The sequence below is a fragment of the Heloderma suspectum genome, chromosome 3, assembly GCF_057233095.1.
Source record: "Heloderma suspectum isolate Gila_16-S chromosome 3, 16-S_ref, whole genome shotgun sequence".
Classification (NCBI taxonomy): Eukaryota; Metazoa; Chordata; class Lepidosauria; order Squamata; family Helodermatidae; genus Heloderma; species Heloderma suspectum.
The window spans coordinates 259,519,369-259,537,824 of NC_139460.1; the positions used below are offsets into that span (position 1 = coordinate 259,519,369).

General features: G+C 47.9%; 2 protein-coding genes across 4 annotated transcripts in view; one reads left to right on the forward strand and one right to left on the reverse strand.

The window, feature by feature from the left end:
• The window catches only part of SEMA4G (semaphorin 4G), a 117,784-nt gene extending 108,760 nt beyond the window's left edge, over window positions 1-9,024 (forward strand). For 2 of the 3 annotated variants that reach the window (XM_084846476.1, XM_084846479.1), the window contains 3 exons: window positions 698-852; window positions 1,724-1,785; window positions 2,580-3,713. In XM_084846476.1, coding sequence (XP_084702602.1) covers window positions 698-852; window positions 1,724-1,785; window positions 2,580-3,424 — 1,062 coding nt within the window. In that variant the 3' untranslated portion in view covers window positions 3,425-3,713. Of the gene's footprint in view, window positions 1-697; window positions 853-1,723; window positions 1,786-2,579; window positions 4,591-5,358; window positions 5,490-8,181 lie in introns of those variants that run through there. The other variant, XR_014789509.1, reaches the window with a different exon arrangement.
• Window positions 9,025-13,875: 4,851 nt separating this feature from the next.
• On the reverse strand, window positions 13,876-17,966 carry MRPL43 (mitochondrial ribosomal protein L43). The gene is made up of 3 exons (XM_084846480.1): window positions 17,784-17,966; window positions 15,362-15,468; window positions 13,876-14,520 (listed from the first exon to the last, which is right to left on the reverse strand). The coding sequence occupies exons 1-3, from the start codon at window positions 17,912-17,914 to the stop codon at window positions 14,291-14,293; spliced, it is 468 nt and encodes a 155-aa protein (XP_084702606.1). The 5' UTR covers window positions 17,915-17,966; the 3' UTR covers window positions 13,876-14,290.
• Window positions 17,967-18,456: the final 490 nt, after the last annotated feature.

The following is an 18,456-nucleotide window of genomic DNA, read 5'->3' on the forward strand; positions in this document are numbered from 1 at the left end:
TCCCCTGGCTTTCGTTTTTCCTCTTTCATTTCAAGCCCCTCCCATAGAGTGGTCAGTGGGGAATGCAGTGGGGAAAAATACGCTCAGTATTTTTCATGCAAGGGAAGCTTTGGAGAGCCAGCCCTGCACAAAGAGATGGATGTGGCTGAGGAACGCCCTTGAGAGGCCTTCTTCCAGCCCACTGATTGGGGATGATGGTGCTTGTAGTTCCAGTGCATCCGGAGGGCACCAGGTGAAGGCTGCCTTTGAACTACAAGGCATAAATAGCTGTAGGGGTGATGCGGATGCCAGCACCTTGCTCTGTTTCACTGCTTCCCTCTGCTGGACAAACACCAATGCTGCAGCTTCCTGTCACCATCACATTAAATTGCCCCAACTTCTCTAAGAATCCTGGCTCCGTCCCAGTAGCTACTTGGATGGGGATGAGAGGTGGACAGAACAGGATGTGGCATGTTGGTGCTCTGTGATGTTTCAGTGCTAGCATTTGCTACTTGAAGCTCTGGGTTCCTGTCCAGGTGCTGTCCTGCCTCTTAACCTGGACCTTGGAGCATTGCACTTTACATAGCCTTTCAACCGCTAATTGGCGATATTGATTCCCTGCCTGTGCAACTGGGTAGGGTGTGACTGGCTGGCTCTGCGGGAATGGTGCACGGCCTCTTGTGTTTCAGTGCATCTCCTCTCCATATTCTCTTTGCAGAGGAGCCTATATGTGGGGGGCCAGAGTGGAGTCTTGCAGTTACCACTGTCCAGCTGCAGGCGATACATCTCCTGCTTCGATTGTATCCTGGCCCGGGACCCGTACTGTGGCTGGGATGGCGAGAGCTGCCGAGAACTAGCTGAGATGCTTAACAGGTATGGGGACTTTAACTGGAAATAGACCAAGAAGCAAGGGATTGGAAGAGAGTGTGTCCAGGACCTACGGTCCCCATCCCTTGGTGAAGCTGGAGTTGTATTATGGCACTCCTGAAGCACTGGGCTTCTGCACTGAGGCCTTTCATGCCTGTCGAACTACCAGTCATACTCTGTGTGTGTTTGACTTGACAACATGCCTTCTCTTCCCATGTCCATCAAACGAGAGTATTCGACATGACTCCCCTGTGGCTTGCTTAGAACATCTCAAGGCATCTCAGTGTCTCATCAAATTTGGATTAGGTGTATTAGGCTGATATCCTGCACAACCAGAAAGTAGTTCTAAGCAGCCTACAGCAATAAGAATCTAGTCAGAAATAAACCATTATAGCTATAACTTACAAAAAGTACAATACAGAATTATAGGGGAGTTGTCTACATTCCATATGAACTCATTAAAAAAATTATTAAAAGTAGATTTAAATAGGCATGCCTGACATCTTCTTTTAAAAAACAACACTGCAGGCTTGGGCTCACGCTGGCTCCCCCTAGATAATACATTCCCTAAAATCAGGACCACAACTGAGAAGCTGCAGCTCCATGTCCCAATTAAAAAGATCACTCTGGAGTTCTATATTTTGTTGCTGTGACTGTGCACATAGACCTGTGTGAGAACAGTGTGTGCGTTGGATGTGCAGCTATCATATCATTGTGCTTATGGAATGACCATTGGTGCAGGTTTATTGGAGCATGTAAGGGTCTGCACATGAGTGTATTGATACTCATAGATTTCATTAGATGGGCACTGCAGACTCCTGAGATTTTTGGCTGCTGGCCTTTCCCCACTGATCAACATCCTGCTTAATTTGGCCAGGTCTCTGCTGATCCAGGATGTGCTGCATGGCAACTTGGGCTGCTGGAATGACTCTGCTCAGGGTAAGGTTCTGATTCTGTCTCTTCCTCAGTCTCTTGCTCCTTCTGGGAGGGCAACAGGACATTGGTGTGCTACCTTGGACTGCTGCTCTGGGCTGAGAACGATTGCCAAAGGTGAATAGCTCACCTGTTTTCAAACTCTTCTTGGAAGAGAGGCAAACAGTCTGCTTTTCTTCCCCTTCCCATCCAGACTCAGTCCACTTTCCTAAATCATCTCCAGCATAGGGTTATGTGCAAAACAACAACACTCCCACCAGATTATGTGCACAAAACACACTGTTAAGTAGATTTGCATATACTTAATTTGCATTGTGGGTTTCTGATGCTTTCAAGATTATATCTTCCTGAGTTGTTTTTGCAAGAGAGAGAGAAGAGGGTGGAAATATCGAATAGATAAGAGCTGTGTGCATAGGATGTAACAGCAATGGCAGAGGGATATCATATGGAGCAGTTTAGCGTATGAGCCATGCCCAAAGCATGAGAAGTGGCACTCATCCCAGCTCAGGTTTCAGACACTGTCCTCAGTTTCCCTTCCTTTTCTCCAAAACAACAAGGACTAGGCACTTGCTAGTTTGATTGTTTGTTTTTAAAAATACGAGAATGAAAATTGATATTCTCAGAATGGCAAACTTTCTCACACACCCCCTTTGGGTATATCATCCCCTTCAGTGTGAGAGGTCACCGTGTGACTTTTCCTTAATAAGAAATGCTGTTCCACTCTGACACCTAAATGGCTGCTGCGCAGGTCGGGCAGAGTGTGAGCCCCGACCACTTTTATTTCTGTTTGTCTCCTGCAGCCACAGCTGTGCAGAAGAACCGGACGGTGCTACGTGGCGATGATGTGCTCTTGCCTTGCGAGCAGGCGTCCAACCTGGCACAGGCGGCGTGGCTGCTGAATGGCACAACGGTGCTGGCCGAGGGCAGGCAGGAGCGCTTCCGCCTCGGGGTGGACGGGCTGCTGGTGACGGACACGCAGCTGGAGGATGGTGGGGAATACCGTTGCTATGCCCAGGAGAATAGCCTCCGGGCCTTGGTGGCCACCTACGCCCTGACTGTGCTGCCCGAGCAGTTGGTGCTACCCCCCACGGGGCCACCCCCGCCCTTTCACGCCCCCAGCTCTGCAAACGGGGACATGCGCTTTATCTACATTGCAGCCATCGCAGTGCTGGGCGGGCTGTGCCTGGTGCTCAGCGTGGCGCTCCTCTCCGTCTCCTGCTTGCCAAAGCGCAGGGGGAAATACAGCCTGAGGGTCCCCCAGGCGTGCAGTGTGGAGCTACAGACTGTCTCCTCCAACTGCCCGGGCAAAGGAGGGCAGGAGGAGGAGGGGCTGGGCACCTATCCAGATGGCTGCCTGCAGATCATCCCTGGGGAAGCCCCCACCTTGGCATCGCCGTGCAAGGAGGCCCCCCTGGCCCCCCCGCCACCCCCTCCCCCGCTCCCCGCAGAGTTCACCAACGGCATTGCCACCCTACCCAGCATGCTGCGCAAGATGAACGGCAACAGCTACATGCTCCTGCGGCAGAACGAAGAGCCGTGCACGTCACCGCTCTACAACTCCTCCTTCACAGAGGAGCTGAGCAAGATCCTAGAGAAGCGGAAACACACACAGCTGGTAGAGAAGCTGGATGAGAGCTCCGTGTAGCGGGGGACGGGGACCTCCCTTTGCTGAACTAAGTTCTCCAACCCCTCTGTGATTCCTCCTCCCCAATCCAACAGAACCAGTGTTACGACTCAGCAACTACCTCCGGAGCGGCCCTCCGGAGCCGCCACAGACTCCGCGCTCATTTCCTTTTCTGGTTGTTGTCTTCTCTTGTTTTTTTGTTGGCGTGGATTGTTTGGTTTTCCAATTGTTGTAAAAAAAGAGAGAAATCTATTTAAATGGGAATTATATTTATATATAAAAGGTTGATCGATAAACAGGAGCCACAGAGATCTGTTGGGTTTTTCTGGGTGACCTCCCTCTGAACGTTGATGAATGGCCTTGGGTGAGGAATCGGGCTGTCAGTCTGGGTGGGGTGTGTGTGTAGTTTCCTGTCGACAGAAGGGCATCAGCAGTCATAATGACGGGTGGGATGCTTAGCTGTGATTTCAAGAGGTAGACAGGACCGGTGCCAAGCAGGCCTGGTTGGGCACCTGCCAAGGGCCCACAGGGAACAGGGGCCCACTAACAAGAGGCCCCTGGAGTTGCTCCTCCTCTTCACCACTGCACCCTGCTTCTTCACCTGTCTCTTGCCCTGGCCAGACACCAGTGGTGGTGAGAAGGAGGAGCAGTAGATGCCTGGCCTGCTTGCTCACTGGCTCTCCGCCTTTCAAGCAAGCAGATGGCAGCAGTGCTGGGAAAGAGGGTGAGGAGCGAGAGCAGCTGGTGGCAATGGCCGTGAGTAGGTGGACTCACTGAGGGAGGGGGACCATTGACAGTGGCCCGCCCAGGGGCCCCCAAAAGCCTGAAGCGGAACCCAAATTACCCCCAAACTCAATTCTTACAATTGAATCATGTTTCAAGTATGAATATGACTGCATTTCCCCTCCCCCTGAGAATCAGTCTTAAAGCTTTTAAAAAACAAATAATAGGTGGACCTTGGTCATAGATAGCTGCAGGTTAATCCTTCCTCAGAGCCGGGGTTTTCCTTGGATGGCCTCTGGGAATTCTTTCGATTCCTCTGTTTTAGGACACAATCAGATTCACAGCCCGTCGTCAGTCACAAATGGTGAATCTGCTATGATGCCACAGTGGGGCTAGGAAGACAATTGGAATGGGGAAACCCCTTTGCTTTGAATTTTAGTGTCCGTGAACAACTGCAAAAGCAAGTAAGTATGTCCATGACAAACTTTTAGAACTCTTACAAGCCATGGGCCTTTGAATGACACCTTACTGGCACAAAGCAATTGAGCAGTTTCAGATGCTGGAAATGAACAGCTACTGTCCATCAGCAGTATCCAGTGCAACACTACCGCTAATGTAAGTTACGTTGCACTAGCACAAGCAACTTCGAGTGCTACACCAGCAGCGTTTCTTGATGTGTCTGTGAAACCCAGGGGAAGCAGGGCCCAAGTCTGAATCTGGGCTACAATCTCTTTATCTAAAATGTCTCCAGTTACCTTGAGAGTGAGGAGTTTGTCCCACTCTGGCTTCACCTGTCTTGTAATCAGCATCCTGCAAGAGTAGTGGCAAAAACAAACAAACAAACAGACTAAAAACAGGTTACAGTGCAACCTTGCTGGTCTTCAGAAATGTTGCGCAAGACTGGGCTTCCCCGAGATGCAGTAGCAGCCCTGGTCTTAGCACAAGCCTTTTGTTGGGTCTGTGCCATGATGTCCCTCATCTGGACTGCGATTGCTTTGGTGCATTGGGGAAAAGAGCAAGACTGAAATCTCCCAAACTTCACAGGGCAGCACCATCTGTGTGGGGTGGCAAGAGGAAGCTCTCTGGGTGGGTTCATAATGGTCCTGTCAGTTGATTCCCTAGGGCTGAGGTCTCTAAAGTGGCACCCGTGGGCACTAATGCGCTCATGGATACTTCTTGGTGCCCACCAGTGTCCTTGCCCCTCCTGATTTCCCCCCCCATATTTTTTTTAGACTTTTTTTGTTTTTTTAACAAGAGGCTGGCTTGCCACAAAGCACCGCCCTCCAGCACCATCTTAATTTGGGTTCACCGGAATGCCTTTGTGTTTTGGAGCTCAGACCCCACTTCTGCGTTGTACTTTTGGGTAAGTTACTGTTTGGATAAGTTACTTTTCTTAGGGTGCAATCCTATGCATGTTTAGACAGAGAAAAGGCCTACAGCATTGCTGGCTGGGGCATGCTGGGAGCTGTAGGCCTTTTCTGTCTAAACATGCATAGGATTGCACCCTATTGTTAGTCTTACCTTCTGGCAATGAGTATTTTGTGATGGGCCATGCCCTCCATTTTATGAATGGGCAAGCCCCTACCAGCAGCCATTTCATGAGAGCACCCATGACATTCAGAATTCCAAATGTGCCCACTGACCCAAAAAGGTTGGGGACCCCTGCCTTAGGGGCTGCCCAAGAGAGCTAGCAACGTCTAGCCATGTGCCAGTATGGATGAGCACCAGCAGCCATCTCTGAGTGACTTGTAGGTGAGAATTGACAGGTTTCTAATGGGAAAGCAACTTTATGGTAGAAAGTACAACCCTAAGTAGGGGTTTGGCCAGAGGTGGTCCTGAGTAGCTGCAGTCTCTCGCAGTTCAGCCCATGGGCAATAGGGGGTTAAAAACAGTAGCCCACCCTACAGTGTTGTAAGGATTTCTGAGATAACCTATGTGAAGCACTTAAAAGGTGCAATATAAATGCCAAATTGTCATCGTCATGGTCTTCTATGAGCCTTTAGGGAATCTGATATATATGTTTCACTTCATATAGCTTTGGTCCTTGGAGACTGGCATTAGGGATGTACGAATCCCTTACCTTGTTCCATTGTGGGGCTTCCGCGGTGGGGGGGAGGCGCTCCGCCCCCCCCCCCGGAATCCTCCCTGGCCAGCTCCACGGAGCCGCTGGCCAGGGCCATCTGCAGCTGGAGTTCCGGCCGCAGCCAGGCTGCTGTGGTAGGCTACGTAAGTATTTACGTAGCCTATCACGGCAAAGAGCAGGGACACAAACGGCAGCTGCTACGCTGTTTGTGCCGCTGCTCTTTCCATGATAGGCTACGTAAGTATTTACGTAGCCTATCCCGGCCGCCGTTTGCGTCCCTGCTCTTTGCCGTGATAGGCTACGTAAATACTTACGTAGCCTATCACGGCAGCTTGGCAGGATGCAAATGGCGGCCGCAGCAGCCGGCCGAAAGACCAGCCGCCGGCGGAGCCCCAGGTAAGTTTCGTTCCGGGGGGATTCCGCGGGGTGGCAGGGGGGTGGGAGGCCGTTCCGCCACGGATTTTGGGGGGCCGAATGCCAGTGCATTCGGCCTCACTGAAATCCATGGCAGAATTCTCCGTCATCCCTACCCAGGGCCAGCATTGCCATCTTGCACAAAGGGAGAGTGCCACCTGCTGGAGCTACATCTAGGACATCTGACAAATGCATTAGGTCGCTTGCCAGGTCACTTAATACACTTTTGTTGTTGTTGTTTTTGTCTTACAAATGAAAGCACATACACATCTCAAGAGCAGGGCCAAGTACAGTTATTTTTTACTGTTCTGAAACCTTTCTGCAGACCATGTGAATGGCACTCATGGAACAAGAGTGGGTCCGTGGACCACAATTCGAGAACAGCTGCTTTGCTGATCTCAACCCATGTCCTCACCGTGTCCAGCACACACTATCAGCAGATGTTGCTCTTCTCTGGCTTGGATTCTATAACAACAGCCAGCTCTAATTGCAGTTATGAAGCTGGTGGCCCAGTGGAAAACCCCAGAATGGATTCAAATCTGTAGCAGCTGCAATGGGTGACAAGTTACCGGACACTGTGCTGAGGACTATCCCAGCTTTCAAAACCCCACGGTTGCTTGGCATCTCTTCATTTCATCCAGATCACTCAGGTTGTCCTGGCAGCAGCATAAGTCAGTTTAGAACAGCCTTCCCCAACCTTGTGCCTCAAGATGTTTTGGGCTACAAGTCCCAGTCTTCCTGACCATTGGCTATATTGGCTGGAGCGGATGGGAGATGAAGTCCAAAACATCTAGAGGGCATCAGATGAGGGCAGATTGATCGAGAAGTAATAAAAGAGGTGAGCCCTCTCAAGCACCGTACTGTATCAAACCAAAGCTCCACTTTATACAGCAACCTGCTTCGCACAGTTGCCCATAAGCTCACAAGCAAGGGTTAAAGGCAGTCGCCCAATCCTACTTTTGCTTCCCGGTAGCTGATATTTAGTGGCAAACTGCATCTGAACCTGGAGGTTTCATGTAAACATCATGTCTCTGGCTTCTGATGGATTTAGCTCCCATAGGTCCGTCTAATCCCCTTTTAAAGCCTTATTGGCCATCACATCTAATGGCAGCCAATTTTATAAAAAATGTCTTCTATGAAGTACTTTCTTTGGCTATCCTGAATCTACTTCCAATTAATTTCATTGGATGATCCTGATGAAATAGTATTGAGGAAGAAGAATTTCTCCACTTTTTTTTCTGCCATGCATAATTTTATAAGCATCTCAACATTTTCCCCTAAGAAGCCTTTTCTAATAGGGGTGGCCTCCAGCCCCCTGTCAATTTTGGTTGCTCTTTTCCATCTTTGTAATAGGGTTTTGAGACAAGTCAACCAAACTGTACAGGGTATTCTAAATGTGACCACAACATGGGTTACAAAACTGGCAGTTTTATTTTTAGCCCCTTTCCTAATCATCCCTTCAAACCTCCACAGTGTGTGTGAAATTAGGAGTTTCTCTCCCAATGTACATCACTTTACATTTACTTATATTGACCCTGGTTTGCCATTTTATTGCCAGTTCACCCATTCTAAAAGATCTTTTCGGAGCTCTTCACAATCTACCTGAGGTCTTATCATCACGGATCATTTGATGTCATCTGCAGACTCTTCTCCAGTTGTCCTGATAGGGAATGGAACTCATCTGGGGGTTATGACATGGCCTTCCTATGCAGGTCTGTGGGCATTTAGTGATTCTGCAATCGCATTGTACAAGTTCGGAAACTAATATTGGGTGAAAGTTTTAGCACCCTGAGAAACTGCTTGCTTTTTCATAAAAGCAAGGTTCTAGCCCCTGTGTCTGCTACTGTAGTTTTGAAAATATGTGGGACAGTTTAAGAATTACTTTTATATTACTGTTAAAAGGCGACAGTTTGGTATACACTTATGCTTTGACACCTTCCATACAAAGATAATATCTGAAAATTAGATATTTTAATGTGTAATGGTCAAATCATGCAATACAAAGTACAGTTCCTAATATTGATCAACTCTCCAATCAGAACAAACCAAGCCACATGTTAGATAGAATGCAAGCATGTGGGATTTTCTCCCTTCACACACTTGAACCCAGGCTTAACTCGGAGAAGGTAGGAAGTTTCAGTGGAAGCCAGGAATGTATGGATACCAGGGACAAACCACACATCTGATAAATTAGGTCATTTCAATACGGCTACAATCCTACACACACTTACCTGGAAGTAAGCCCCATTGAATACAGTGGGACTTCTATGTAAATTTGCATACGATTGTGCTGTAATGCTTACAATGCAGAAGGGAACATTTCCAGGGTCAGTCAGGAAACATCTGTGCTTGAAGAATGCAAGCTGTATCTACCAGCATAATGCAATAAAAGTGGAAATGCAGAAGTTGTTTTGTTTGCTTCCCATTTTAGCTTTGTCTCCTAAACAACAGCCCAGTCCTAACCATGAAATAACTTTTTGATTTCAGCCTCCTCCCCTCTATTGTTAAGGAAGCATCACTGCTTCTAAAAAGTTATAAATGGTTATTTGAAATTTAAGTCCACAATTCAAGCTGAAATGTCAGCCCTCCTCATTAATTCACAATTTTTAAATGGTAAAATTAAAGCAAATCAGTATGTGATTAACCACAAAAAAACCCCTTGATTTTCACCCAAAGCCTTACAGTCTATTAACTGACAAGGGTGGCATTATTTGGCGGCATGTTCCAGAGGTCCCCCATCTTCCTGGCAAGCAAAGGTCAGATACTGGTTAGTTCCTCTCCTCACTAACTGAAGTAGCTTCATATACTTCCCATCATTGCACAATCTTAACACCCAGCTGAATATGCCAAGACACCGTAACTGCCCCCAAGGGCTCACACTCTATTAACCAATCACAAAAGGTGGGAAGGGGATCAAAACAAGGGTGACACGGCTGTCAATAGGCCCAGCAGAGCCTGGAAAGCAGCAATTTCTCCTGGCTCTGTGTACAGTGCAAGGATGGGAAACCTAGTTGATGCCATTACTGTGTGATGGAGCATGTGCTTTGCATGCAGGGAGTCCCAGGCTCAATCCCTGGCATCTCCAGTTCGAAAGATCTCAAGTCGCAAGTCTGGGAAAGCCCTCTCCCTGACACTCTAGTGAGCCCGTCAGTCACAAGGGACAGCACCAAGCTAGATAGACCAGACTTGGCTGCTTCCTATGTTCATATTCTCACGCTTTGACCAAATGGGTGGGAGTTTAAAAAAAAAGGAAATTCTCAAGGCACAATTACAAACAATTCCAACCAGAAAAAAAGGCAGAAGACAACAGAAGAAGCCAATATGGCTTCACAACATGATTAGAGATGACCTGAAAACAGAAAAGGACACATACAGGAAGTGGAAGGCCAAGCTACAAAGGAAGAGTACAGGCAGGTAGCACAGAACTGCAGGGATGTAGTCAGGAAAGCTAAAGCTGAGAACGAGCTGAGGTTAGCCGGGGATGCTAAAAGCAACAAAAAGGCTTTCTTCAGATATGTGCATAGGAAAAGACAGAGAAAAGAAATGGTGGTTCAGCTATTAAATAAGGATGGCAAAATGATAACAGATAACAAAGAAAAGGCAGAAGTGCTCAATTCCTACTTTGGCTCAGTCCTCTCCCGAAAGAGGGTCCATGACCCCCCCGGCAAAGGCGAAGTACAGGCTGAAGGGGCAGGATTGCAGCTTGAGATCGATAGGCATATGGTCAAGGAACACCTAATTATTTTGAATGAGTTCAGCTCTCCAGGGCCAGATGAACTGCATCCTAGAGTAATAAAGAAACTGGCAGAAGAACTCTCAGAACCACTGTCTATTATCTTTGAGAAATCATGGAGGACAGGTGAAGTGCCAGATGATTGGAGGAGGGCTAATGATGTCCTTATCTTCAAAAAGGGCAAAAAGGATGAACCTGGGAACTACAGACCAGTCAGTCTGACATCAATCCTTGGGAAAATTCTGGAGCAGATTATAAAGCAATCCATCTGTAAGCACCTTAAAAACAATGCAGTGATTACTCGAAGCCAACATGGATTTGTCAAGAACAAATCCTGCCAGATGAATCTGATCTCATTTTTTGATCAGGTAGCCTCTGTGGACTGTGGGAATGCTGTGGACATAATATACCTCGACTTCAGCAAAGCTTTCGACAAAGTGCCCCTGATTATCCTGATCAGCAAACTAGCAAAAAGTGGGTGAGATGAAACAATCAGGTGGATCCGGTTGGCTACAGAATCGGACTCAAAGAGTGCTTATCAGCCGGATTTTCTCAAACGGGGGAGACGTAACGAGTGGGTTACCGCAAGGCTGAGTCCTGGGCCCAGTGCTCTTCAACATTTTTATTAATGACTTGGAGGAGGAGGTGCAGGGAACGCTGATCAAATTTGCAGATGACACAAAATTGAGTGGGACAGCTAATACCCTGGAAGACAGAAACAGAATTCAAAGTGATCTTGATAGGCTGGTGTGCTGGGCAGAAAACAACAGAATGACATTTAATAGGGATAAATGCCAAGTTCTGCACCTAGGAAAAAGAAACCAAATGCAGTTACAAGATGGGCGATACTTGCCTCAACAATACTACAAGTGAGAAGGATCTTGGAATCGTTGTAGATCACAAGTGGAATACGAGCCAAGCCACCTGTCAGGGATACTGTGACTTAGATTCATGCATTGACCAGGGGGTTGGACTCGATGGTCTTATAGGCCCCTTCCAACCCTACTATTCTATGATTCTATAAAATCCCATTTCATGCTCACTTTTGCTTCTGCAAAGAATCTGTCAAATGCTGATCATCTATGAAACAACTTCTCTCACGGGAACCAGATGAGGTCTTGTTTGTGCCAAGCTGCTGGATGCATTTTTTTCCTTTCCTGCCAATATTGTTAATTGATTTAGATTGCTTGGCAGTTCCCATTAAGAGATGGCAGGGGCTCCACAGTGAGGAAGCATTGGCTTTTAACTTGTACATGATGGGGTGACACATCTGAAGGTTGTGGAAAAGTGGCAACTGAATGCACAGGATAGTGGGTTTTGTTTAGAGACAAGTTCAAGCTGATACCTCCTGGCCTGAACTGTCATGGCATTTCTATTCAGGATGGCTCAGTCAATGTTTGTGAGGGTTCAAATGCAGGGGGATCCTAACCAAACTGTAGCTTAGTGCTAGAACATATTTCCTGTACACAAAATACCCTAGGTTTGATTTCTAACATCTCTAAATATGGGGAAATCAGGCACTAGGGCTGGAAAGACATGGGAGAGATTCATTTGTGAAATTCCAGTGGTCTGGCAACACTAGTCAGTGCAGGAATCCAGTTTAAAGCATATCTGACAGATGGCTGGCCAGTCTCTGCTAAAATACCTCCAGCAACAGAGCTCACCACCTCCCAAGGCAGTTGCTTCCATTGTCTGCCTGCCCTTAAGTTTTTCCTGATGTTCAACCAAAATCTGCCTTCCTGTAAAAAGCCCATTATTTTGTGTCCTATAGTCTTGTATGATAGAGAACAGGCTGCAGCCTTCTTCTGTGTGACAACCCTTTAGGTATTTGAAAAGTGCTATCAAATCCCCCCTCAATCTTCTCAAGGCTAAACATACCTAGTTCCTTCAGTGTTTCCTGGTAGGACTTATGTTCTAGTGCCCTGATCATCCTCATCCTTCTCTGAATTCATTCCAATTAATCTGAATCCTTCTTAAAGCGTGGTGTCCAGAATTGGACGCTATTCCAGCTGAGGTCTGACCAGTGCAGAGTGGAACTATTACCTCCAGTGATGTAGAAACTGTACTTCTATTGATGCAACGTAAAATTGCATTTGCCTTTTTCGCAGCCACATCACACTGCAGACTCATATTCAGCTAGTGATCAACTACAACTCCCAAGAGAAACCAAATGCACAGTTACAAGGTGGGGGATACTTGGCTCAACAATACTACAAGTGAGAAGGATCTTGGGATTGTTGTATATCACAAGCTGAATATGAGCCAACAATGTGATGTGGCTGCAAAAAAAGGAAAATGCTATTTTGGGCTGCATTATTAGAAGTATAGTTTCCAAATCCCGTGAAGTACTAGATTCCCTCTACTCAGCACTGGTTAGGCCTCATCTGGAGTACTGTGTTCAGTTCTGGGTGCCACACTTTAAGAACAACGCAGACAAACTGGAGAGGGTTCTGAGGAGGGCAACAAAGATGATCAGGGGACTGGAAACAAAGCCCTATGGGGAGAGACTGAAAGAACTGGGCATGTTTAGCCTTGAGAAGAGAAGACTGAGGGGAGATATGATAGAGCTCTTCAAGTACTTGAAAGATTGGCACAGAGAGGAAGGCCAGGATCTCTTCTCGATCATCCCAGAGTGCAGGAGATGGAATAATGGGCTCAAGTTACAGGAAGTCAGATTCCAGCTGAACATCAGGAAAAACTTTGACTGTTAGAGCAATATGACAGTGGAACCAATTACCTAGGGAGGTAGTGGGCTCTCCCACACTGGAGGCATTCAAGATGAAGCTGGTCAGCCATCTGTCAGGGATGCTTTGACTTGGATTCCTGCACTGAGCAGGGGGTTGGACTCAATGGTCTTACAGGCCCCTTCCAACCCTACTGTTCTATGATTCTATGATCCTTTTCACACACCAAGCCAGCTATCCCCCACCTTATACCTATGCATTTGATGTTTTTTCCTAAATGAAAGATTTTGCACTTGTCTGTTAAATTTCATTGTTATTTTTTGCCCAGTCTAACTTATCAAGATCATTTTGAATTTTGTTTCTGTCTTCTAAGGTATTACTTATCCCATCCAATTTTGTATCATCTGCAAATCTGATGAGCATTCCCCCCACCCTTCCTCCAAGTCATTAATATATATGTTTAAGGGTCCAGGCCCCTTGTCAGCTCAATTCCTTGATTCTTTCTGTGCTGACCAATGAGGCCTGGTACCATCCCCACATGCTTGATTCCAGGCCAGACCAGGCAATATTTCAGTAGCAGATGAATCCTTCCTCTACTGCATGGTACTTTGAGTTTCCAAGAAACATTGAAATTAGACTTTTTAAAAGCCTCCCTTAGTGTCAGTGCCGGCTTCTTTTTTTAAAGCCTAGCTGCTGAGCAATTCAGTATGTAACACTGAAAACTGGCTTCACTCCTTCCAACGAAGGCAGGTATGCATTACTAGTCTTCTACAGAGTTGATGCATTCATAACTCATCACATGCATATCACCAGGAAAGCCTCAGAATGACTTACAGGGTGTTCTATGCCATTTATTTCCAATTCTAGTCAAGAGTAACATTAACCAAGGATCACAAAATATAGTCAGGGAAAGCTGCCAGCACAGAGAATCACTGCGTCTGCAGTCCCCACCAGTGGATCATACCCATTCACCCATGAAGAAGGAACCAGTCACATCCTGGTTCAACATTAGTCTAGTGTGTGACTTAACTGATAAATACAGCAATCAGGTAGCAGGACTGCTGCACGTCAACATGAGATACAAGTTCATAGACCCAGCAAGCTAGTCCCGTCTCTTCACTGCCCATTTTTCTAGGGAAGGGGATGTTCTTCTCTTTGCAGATGTATGCTCTTAATGCAGATATATGATCTTGCCTCGGACCCCAGAAATCCCCACAGAAATGTCACAGGCTTTTTGCAACAGTGTAGATCTATTTTTCTGGGGACTGAAGACACTTCTGACCCACAGCTTCCACATTGAGCGCACTGGGCTTGTTTGTGAAGGGGTGCCACTGGCCTTGGATACTGGGGTTATCTGTGTGGAACGGCTTTCTGATACGGATGATCTCTAGGCCAGACTGGTTCGTCAGCTTGTAGATGATATCCGCAATCTCGTCCGCTGTCTTGCTGGTTAAAGTGTGCTCCTTCACAGTGCCATTCACTAAGAAGAGAATAAACTAGATGAAATCCAGACCTGTTCTGATCCCCATCTAGGACACATTTCCCTAGGTCAGGGATGTGGAACCTCTGGCTCACAGAGGTTCTGCATGTGGCCCACGGAGCCCTCTTGGGTTCCTCCAGGGGCCAAGGCTTTGCCTCCAAATTCCACTCCCTGGAGAAATCCCTGCTGTTAGCGCCAATCTCAGATTAGAGATAAAAGAAGGGATGTAGCTAGCCATTGGCCAATGCTGGGAGGAGCAGCTGCTATTCCCAGCGCAGCTAAATCCTTTCACACAGTGTGCACCTTCCCCGGGGGGGGGGGGGGGGAGTCTTCTGGCACAGTGCATGCCAGGCAAGTCCTTTCTCCATGCTAAGAGAGGCACAGAAGTCAGCATTGAAAAAGGCAAAATGGGCGGGGAGTATCAGTGGGTGTGGCTATGCCCACTGACATCATCTGGCTTGCAGAGGGCTGGGTGGGGGGCACTTCACCCCCCGCACACACACAATGGTTCGACACCCCTGCCCTCGGAGCTCATATCTCACTCCCAAGATTTTCAGTTGCTGAAAACCAGTAACCCTTCTGTACTCCTTAATGCTATAAACTAACTCTCCAGGATTTTCAATTGCTGAACCTGGTTTACAGCTCCTTGGTATGTGATTCTTCCAGCAGAGTGTGCATCTACTGCTATTGACTATTGTCTTACAAGAGAAGGAAGGACCCTGCACTGCCCTAGGCTTGTTGAAAGACTCCTAGAAGCAGGGGGCATGGGTAACAGCGCTAACGGCTGACACCAGCATCTCTCTGCCTCGCTCTATTAAGGAGCAGAATTTTGCATACTCACAGTATTCAGCGGCCACCGTGGGGACTCTACACTTCTTTGGGGCAATGTAGACCACAATCCCGGGGTTTTGCCTGGCAAAGTCCACCACCTTTTCTTCAATGTATTCCCTAGAATGGAAAACCCCATGGAGGTGTTTAAAAATTACACTCCAGGTGCAATGCAATGCATGCTGCCTGGGGGGTGCTGGCAATTGTAGGAGCATTTCTATTTAAACATACATAGGATTGTACCCTTAAAGAGCTGAAGGAGGGCTCAAAGAGCTGGCATTTAACAAGTAACCAAGAAGTGGTCACTTGGAAACTTTCCAGACTGTTAGTTTTGAGTGAAAGGACTTAAGAGCCTTGCTGGATTAGATCATGAGTCCACCTAATTCAGCATCCCATTTCCAACAGTAGGGAAGCCTTACAGGCAGCCCATGAAGGCAGCAGACTTCCCCTGTTTTTGCCTCCCACCACTGAGTATCCAGGGGTACACTGCCTAGGGCCATGGAGGCTCCCCATTTAGCTACTATGGCTTGTAGATCTCTCCTCCATGCATTTGTTTAGCCCCCTCTTAAAGCATTTTACGCCAGTAGCTATCACCACAATTTGTGATGGTGAATTCCATTAAGCCGATTATGTGTGGCATGAAGTATTTTCTTTTGGCTCTCCTAAGTAACACATGCCAAGGAGCCTTAAACAAAATGAAAGTGAACACCAGGTTCTACATTTTGTGAACCATTCTTTTGTAGTTAGTTTGTTGAGAGTTGTTTAGTTCAAAGTCCTGGTGTGCGCATATAAGTGCTGCTTTTTCTTTTAAAAAGCAACAGAGAATTCACCTCTCTGCCCCAGCACCTGTTACTCATTGTTAGCGAGTTATGGATAGGGGTTCAGTCAAAATATGGCTACTGTCGTTAAAACTCAATAAAAATGAGGGAGAGAAACAAAAGCTGCAGTTCCTACTTGTAAGTGAGTCCCCTTGAAGTCAGTGGGATATCTTTCCACATAAATACAGAAAGGATCATGCTGAGCATGTAAGGGGCCAGAGTAACTAAGTCAAGGAACTGGGAGGGGGGAAAGCAGCTCACTACTGAGTAACAGGAGGGAATAACAACACTAATCAAACGATGTAAAGTTAAATTACATTCAATATAAAATCAATTACAAAAATAGGTACCCCAAGGCTGCAATTGTAAATGCACTTTAAGTGTAGTAGAACTTAGTTTGGAGTAAACATATTCTTAAAATCCCACTGTAAGTGAAGTCACTGATTGGGATCATTATAAAATCAGATTGAGTAAAGATAACACCGGGTCAGAGTCATGACTGGGGAGAGAAGGGGCTTAAGGCATTTAGGATTGTATCGTATGCTAATGTAACTTAAGTCCCACTTATGTCAGTGGGTCTACTCTAAGGAGGACTAACATGGGATACAACCCATAAGGGCAGAGATCAGCCTAGAATGGGGCAGTGGCTGTCTAAGAGAAGCCAGGGCACCTGTTTGCAGGACTGCATTGCAGCCTTTCAATGCCAGGTCGAGGTTTCAAAAAACTTACAACTGAGAGGAGATGCTTAGAGCATTTCTACACCAGCCTAAAATCCTGCATTTAAAACAGGCTGTCTGTTTCCTTTTTAAATGCAGGATCACACCTTACTGCCTTTACACAGGCTCCACCCCCCCCTTTAGGTTTCTTTGCGGGATTAGCCAACTGAGGGAGCGCAGCCCCAATCCTGGGCACTTACTTACGTGGGAGTAAGTTGCACTGAACTCAATGGGACTTACTTCTGAGTAGACATAAGATCACCCTTTAAGTCTGCAACCCTCGAGTAAGCCCCACTGAACTTAATAGGGTGCTCTGAAACAACAGAGGACGTTGCTTCTGAGCTTGGTGGGGTGGGGGATCAGATGCGTCTCTCTTCACTGCAGGGAGGCATTTTAACCCTCTTCTCCCTCCGACTGAGAAATGCAGAGGCAGGAGACGCAATTGGCGGGCGAGTCTCGCCCTCGCGCCTGTCAAATCTGCTCCTGCACCCGGCTCCCATCCTCAGTGCCTTCCTCATCCTGACCGCCCCGCAACAACCGAGAACAAACGCCCACAGCCGGCAGACAGCGCTGTTTCTTCCGCTATGGGAGAATTTCACGTGGAGGTCGTGGAGCGCCTGTTCTGTGGGCTGGAAAAAATACCCCATTTTTTTCGGTTTGAGGAAAACGCGGGATAGGTGGGAGGAAATGGTGGCATAACGGCTGCACAACGACACACAGTTCGGCGAGCGAGCAACCACGCACGCACAATACGCGTGCGGCGCAGAGATCCCCTCAGGATGGCGCAGGGGGCGTCACTCCGCGCCGCAGCCCCCGCCCACACGCCGGGACCCCCGGGGGGAGGAGAGAACGGGCTGCCGGGCGCGGAGCCCGGCACCTCTCTTGCGCGGAGCAGCCCCACCTGGCGCCCCGCGAGCTCTGCGCGTCGCGGCTGAGCGTCAAGGTGAGGCGCTGGAGCTGGCACACGTAGCGGCCCAGGCCGTTCCGCAGGACGCTGGCCAAGAAGCGGCTCGCCGTGCCCCGGCCGGTCATGGTCGCTCGCGGCGCAAGGCGGCCGACCCTCGACTCCTCCTCCTCCTCCTCCAGGCAGGCCCGACCTCGGAAACAGACGCTGCGCGGGGCGGGGCGGGGCGGGACGCGGACTTGGGGCTGTTCCCACGGCGGAGTTGATCTTCGGCAGTTTCATTGCGCGAAGACGGGATTTTCAGGCGGGGCTTTACGCCATTTCCCCGCCTTGTCTGCGGGTTAAAAGACTAAGGGCGCGATCCTGCGCGTGTTACGTTGAGACAGAAAAAAGTCCTACTGCTTCCAGCCTTTTCCTGTCTCAACATGCAAGGGATTGCGCCCTAAGCCGCGCATGAGAAATGGAAGGAACCCCAAAGCTTTAGCGTCGCTATCTTTGGGCAGCAACTTGTTGTCGCTTTCTCCCCTAAGGGTAGAAGCAAAAAAAAGAATTCAGGCGCCGTAAAAAAAGAATTCGAGGTTGTCAGCAATTTTTAAAATCGCTATGCAAATGAGAGTCAAGTTCCCATAGTTATATGTGGCGAGGGTGTGTGCGTGGGTGGCTGGGTTTC

Excerpts from the sequence above, each read along its gene's own strand:
- MRPL43 (XM_084846480.1), bottom strand. The coding sequence starts at position 17,914 with ATGACCGGCCGGGGCACGGCGAGCCGCTTCTTGGCCAGCGTCCTGCGG. Across the intron at positions 15,469-17,783 it reads CAGAGCTCGCGGGGCGCCAG|GGAATACATTGAAGAAAAGG; the intron begins GTGGGGCTGCTC and ends TTTCCATTCTAG. Across the intron at positions 14,521-15,361 it reads CACGGTGGCCGCTGAATACT|TGAATGGCACTGTGAAGGAG; the intron begins GTGAGTATGCAA and ends TTCTCTTCTTAG.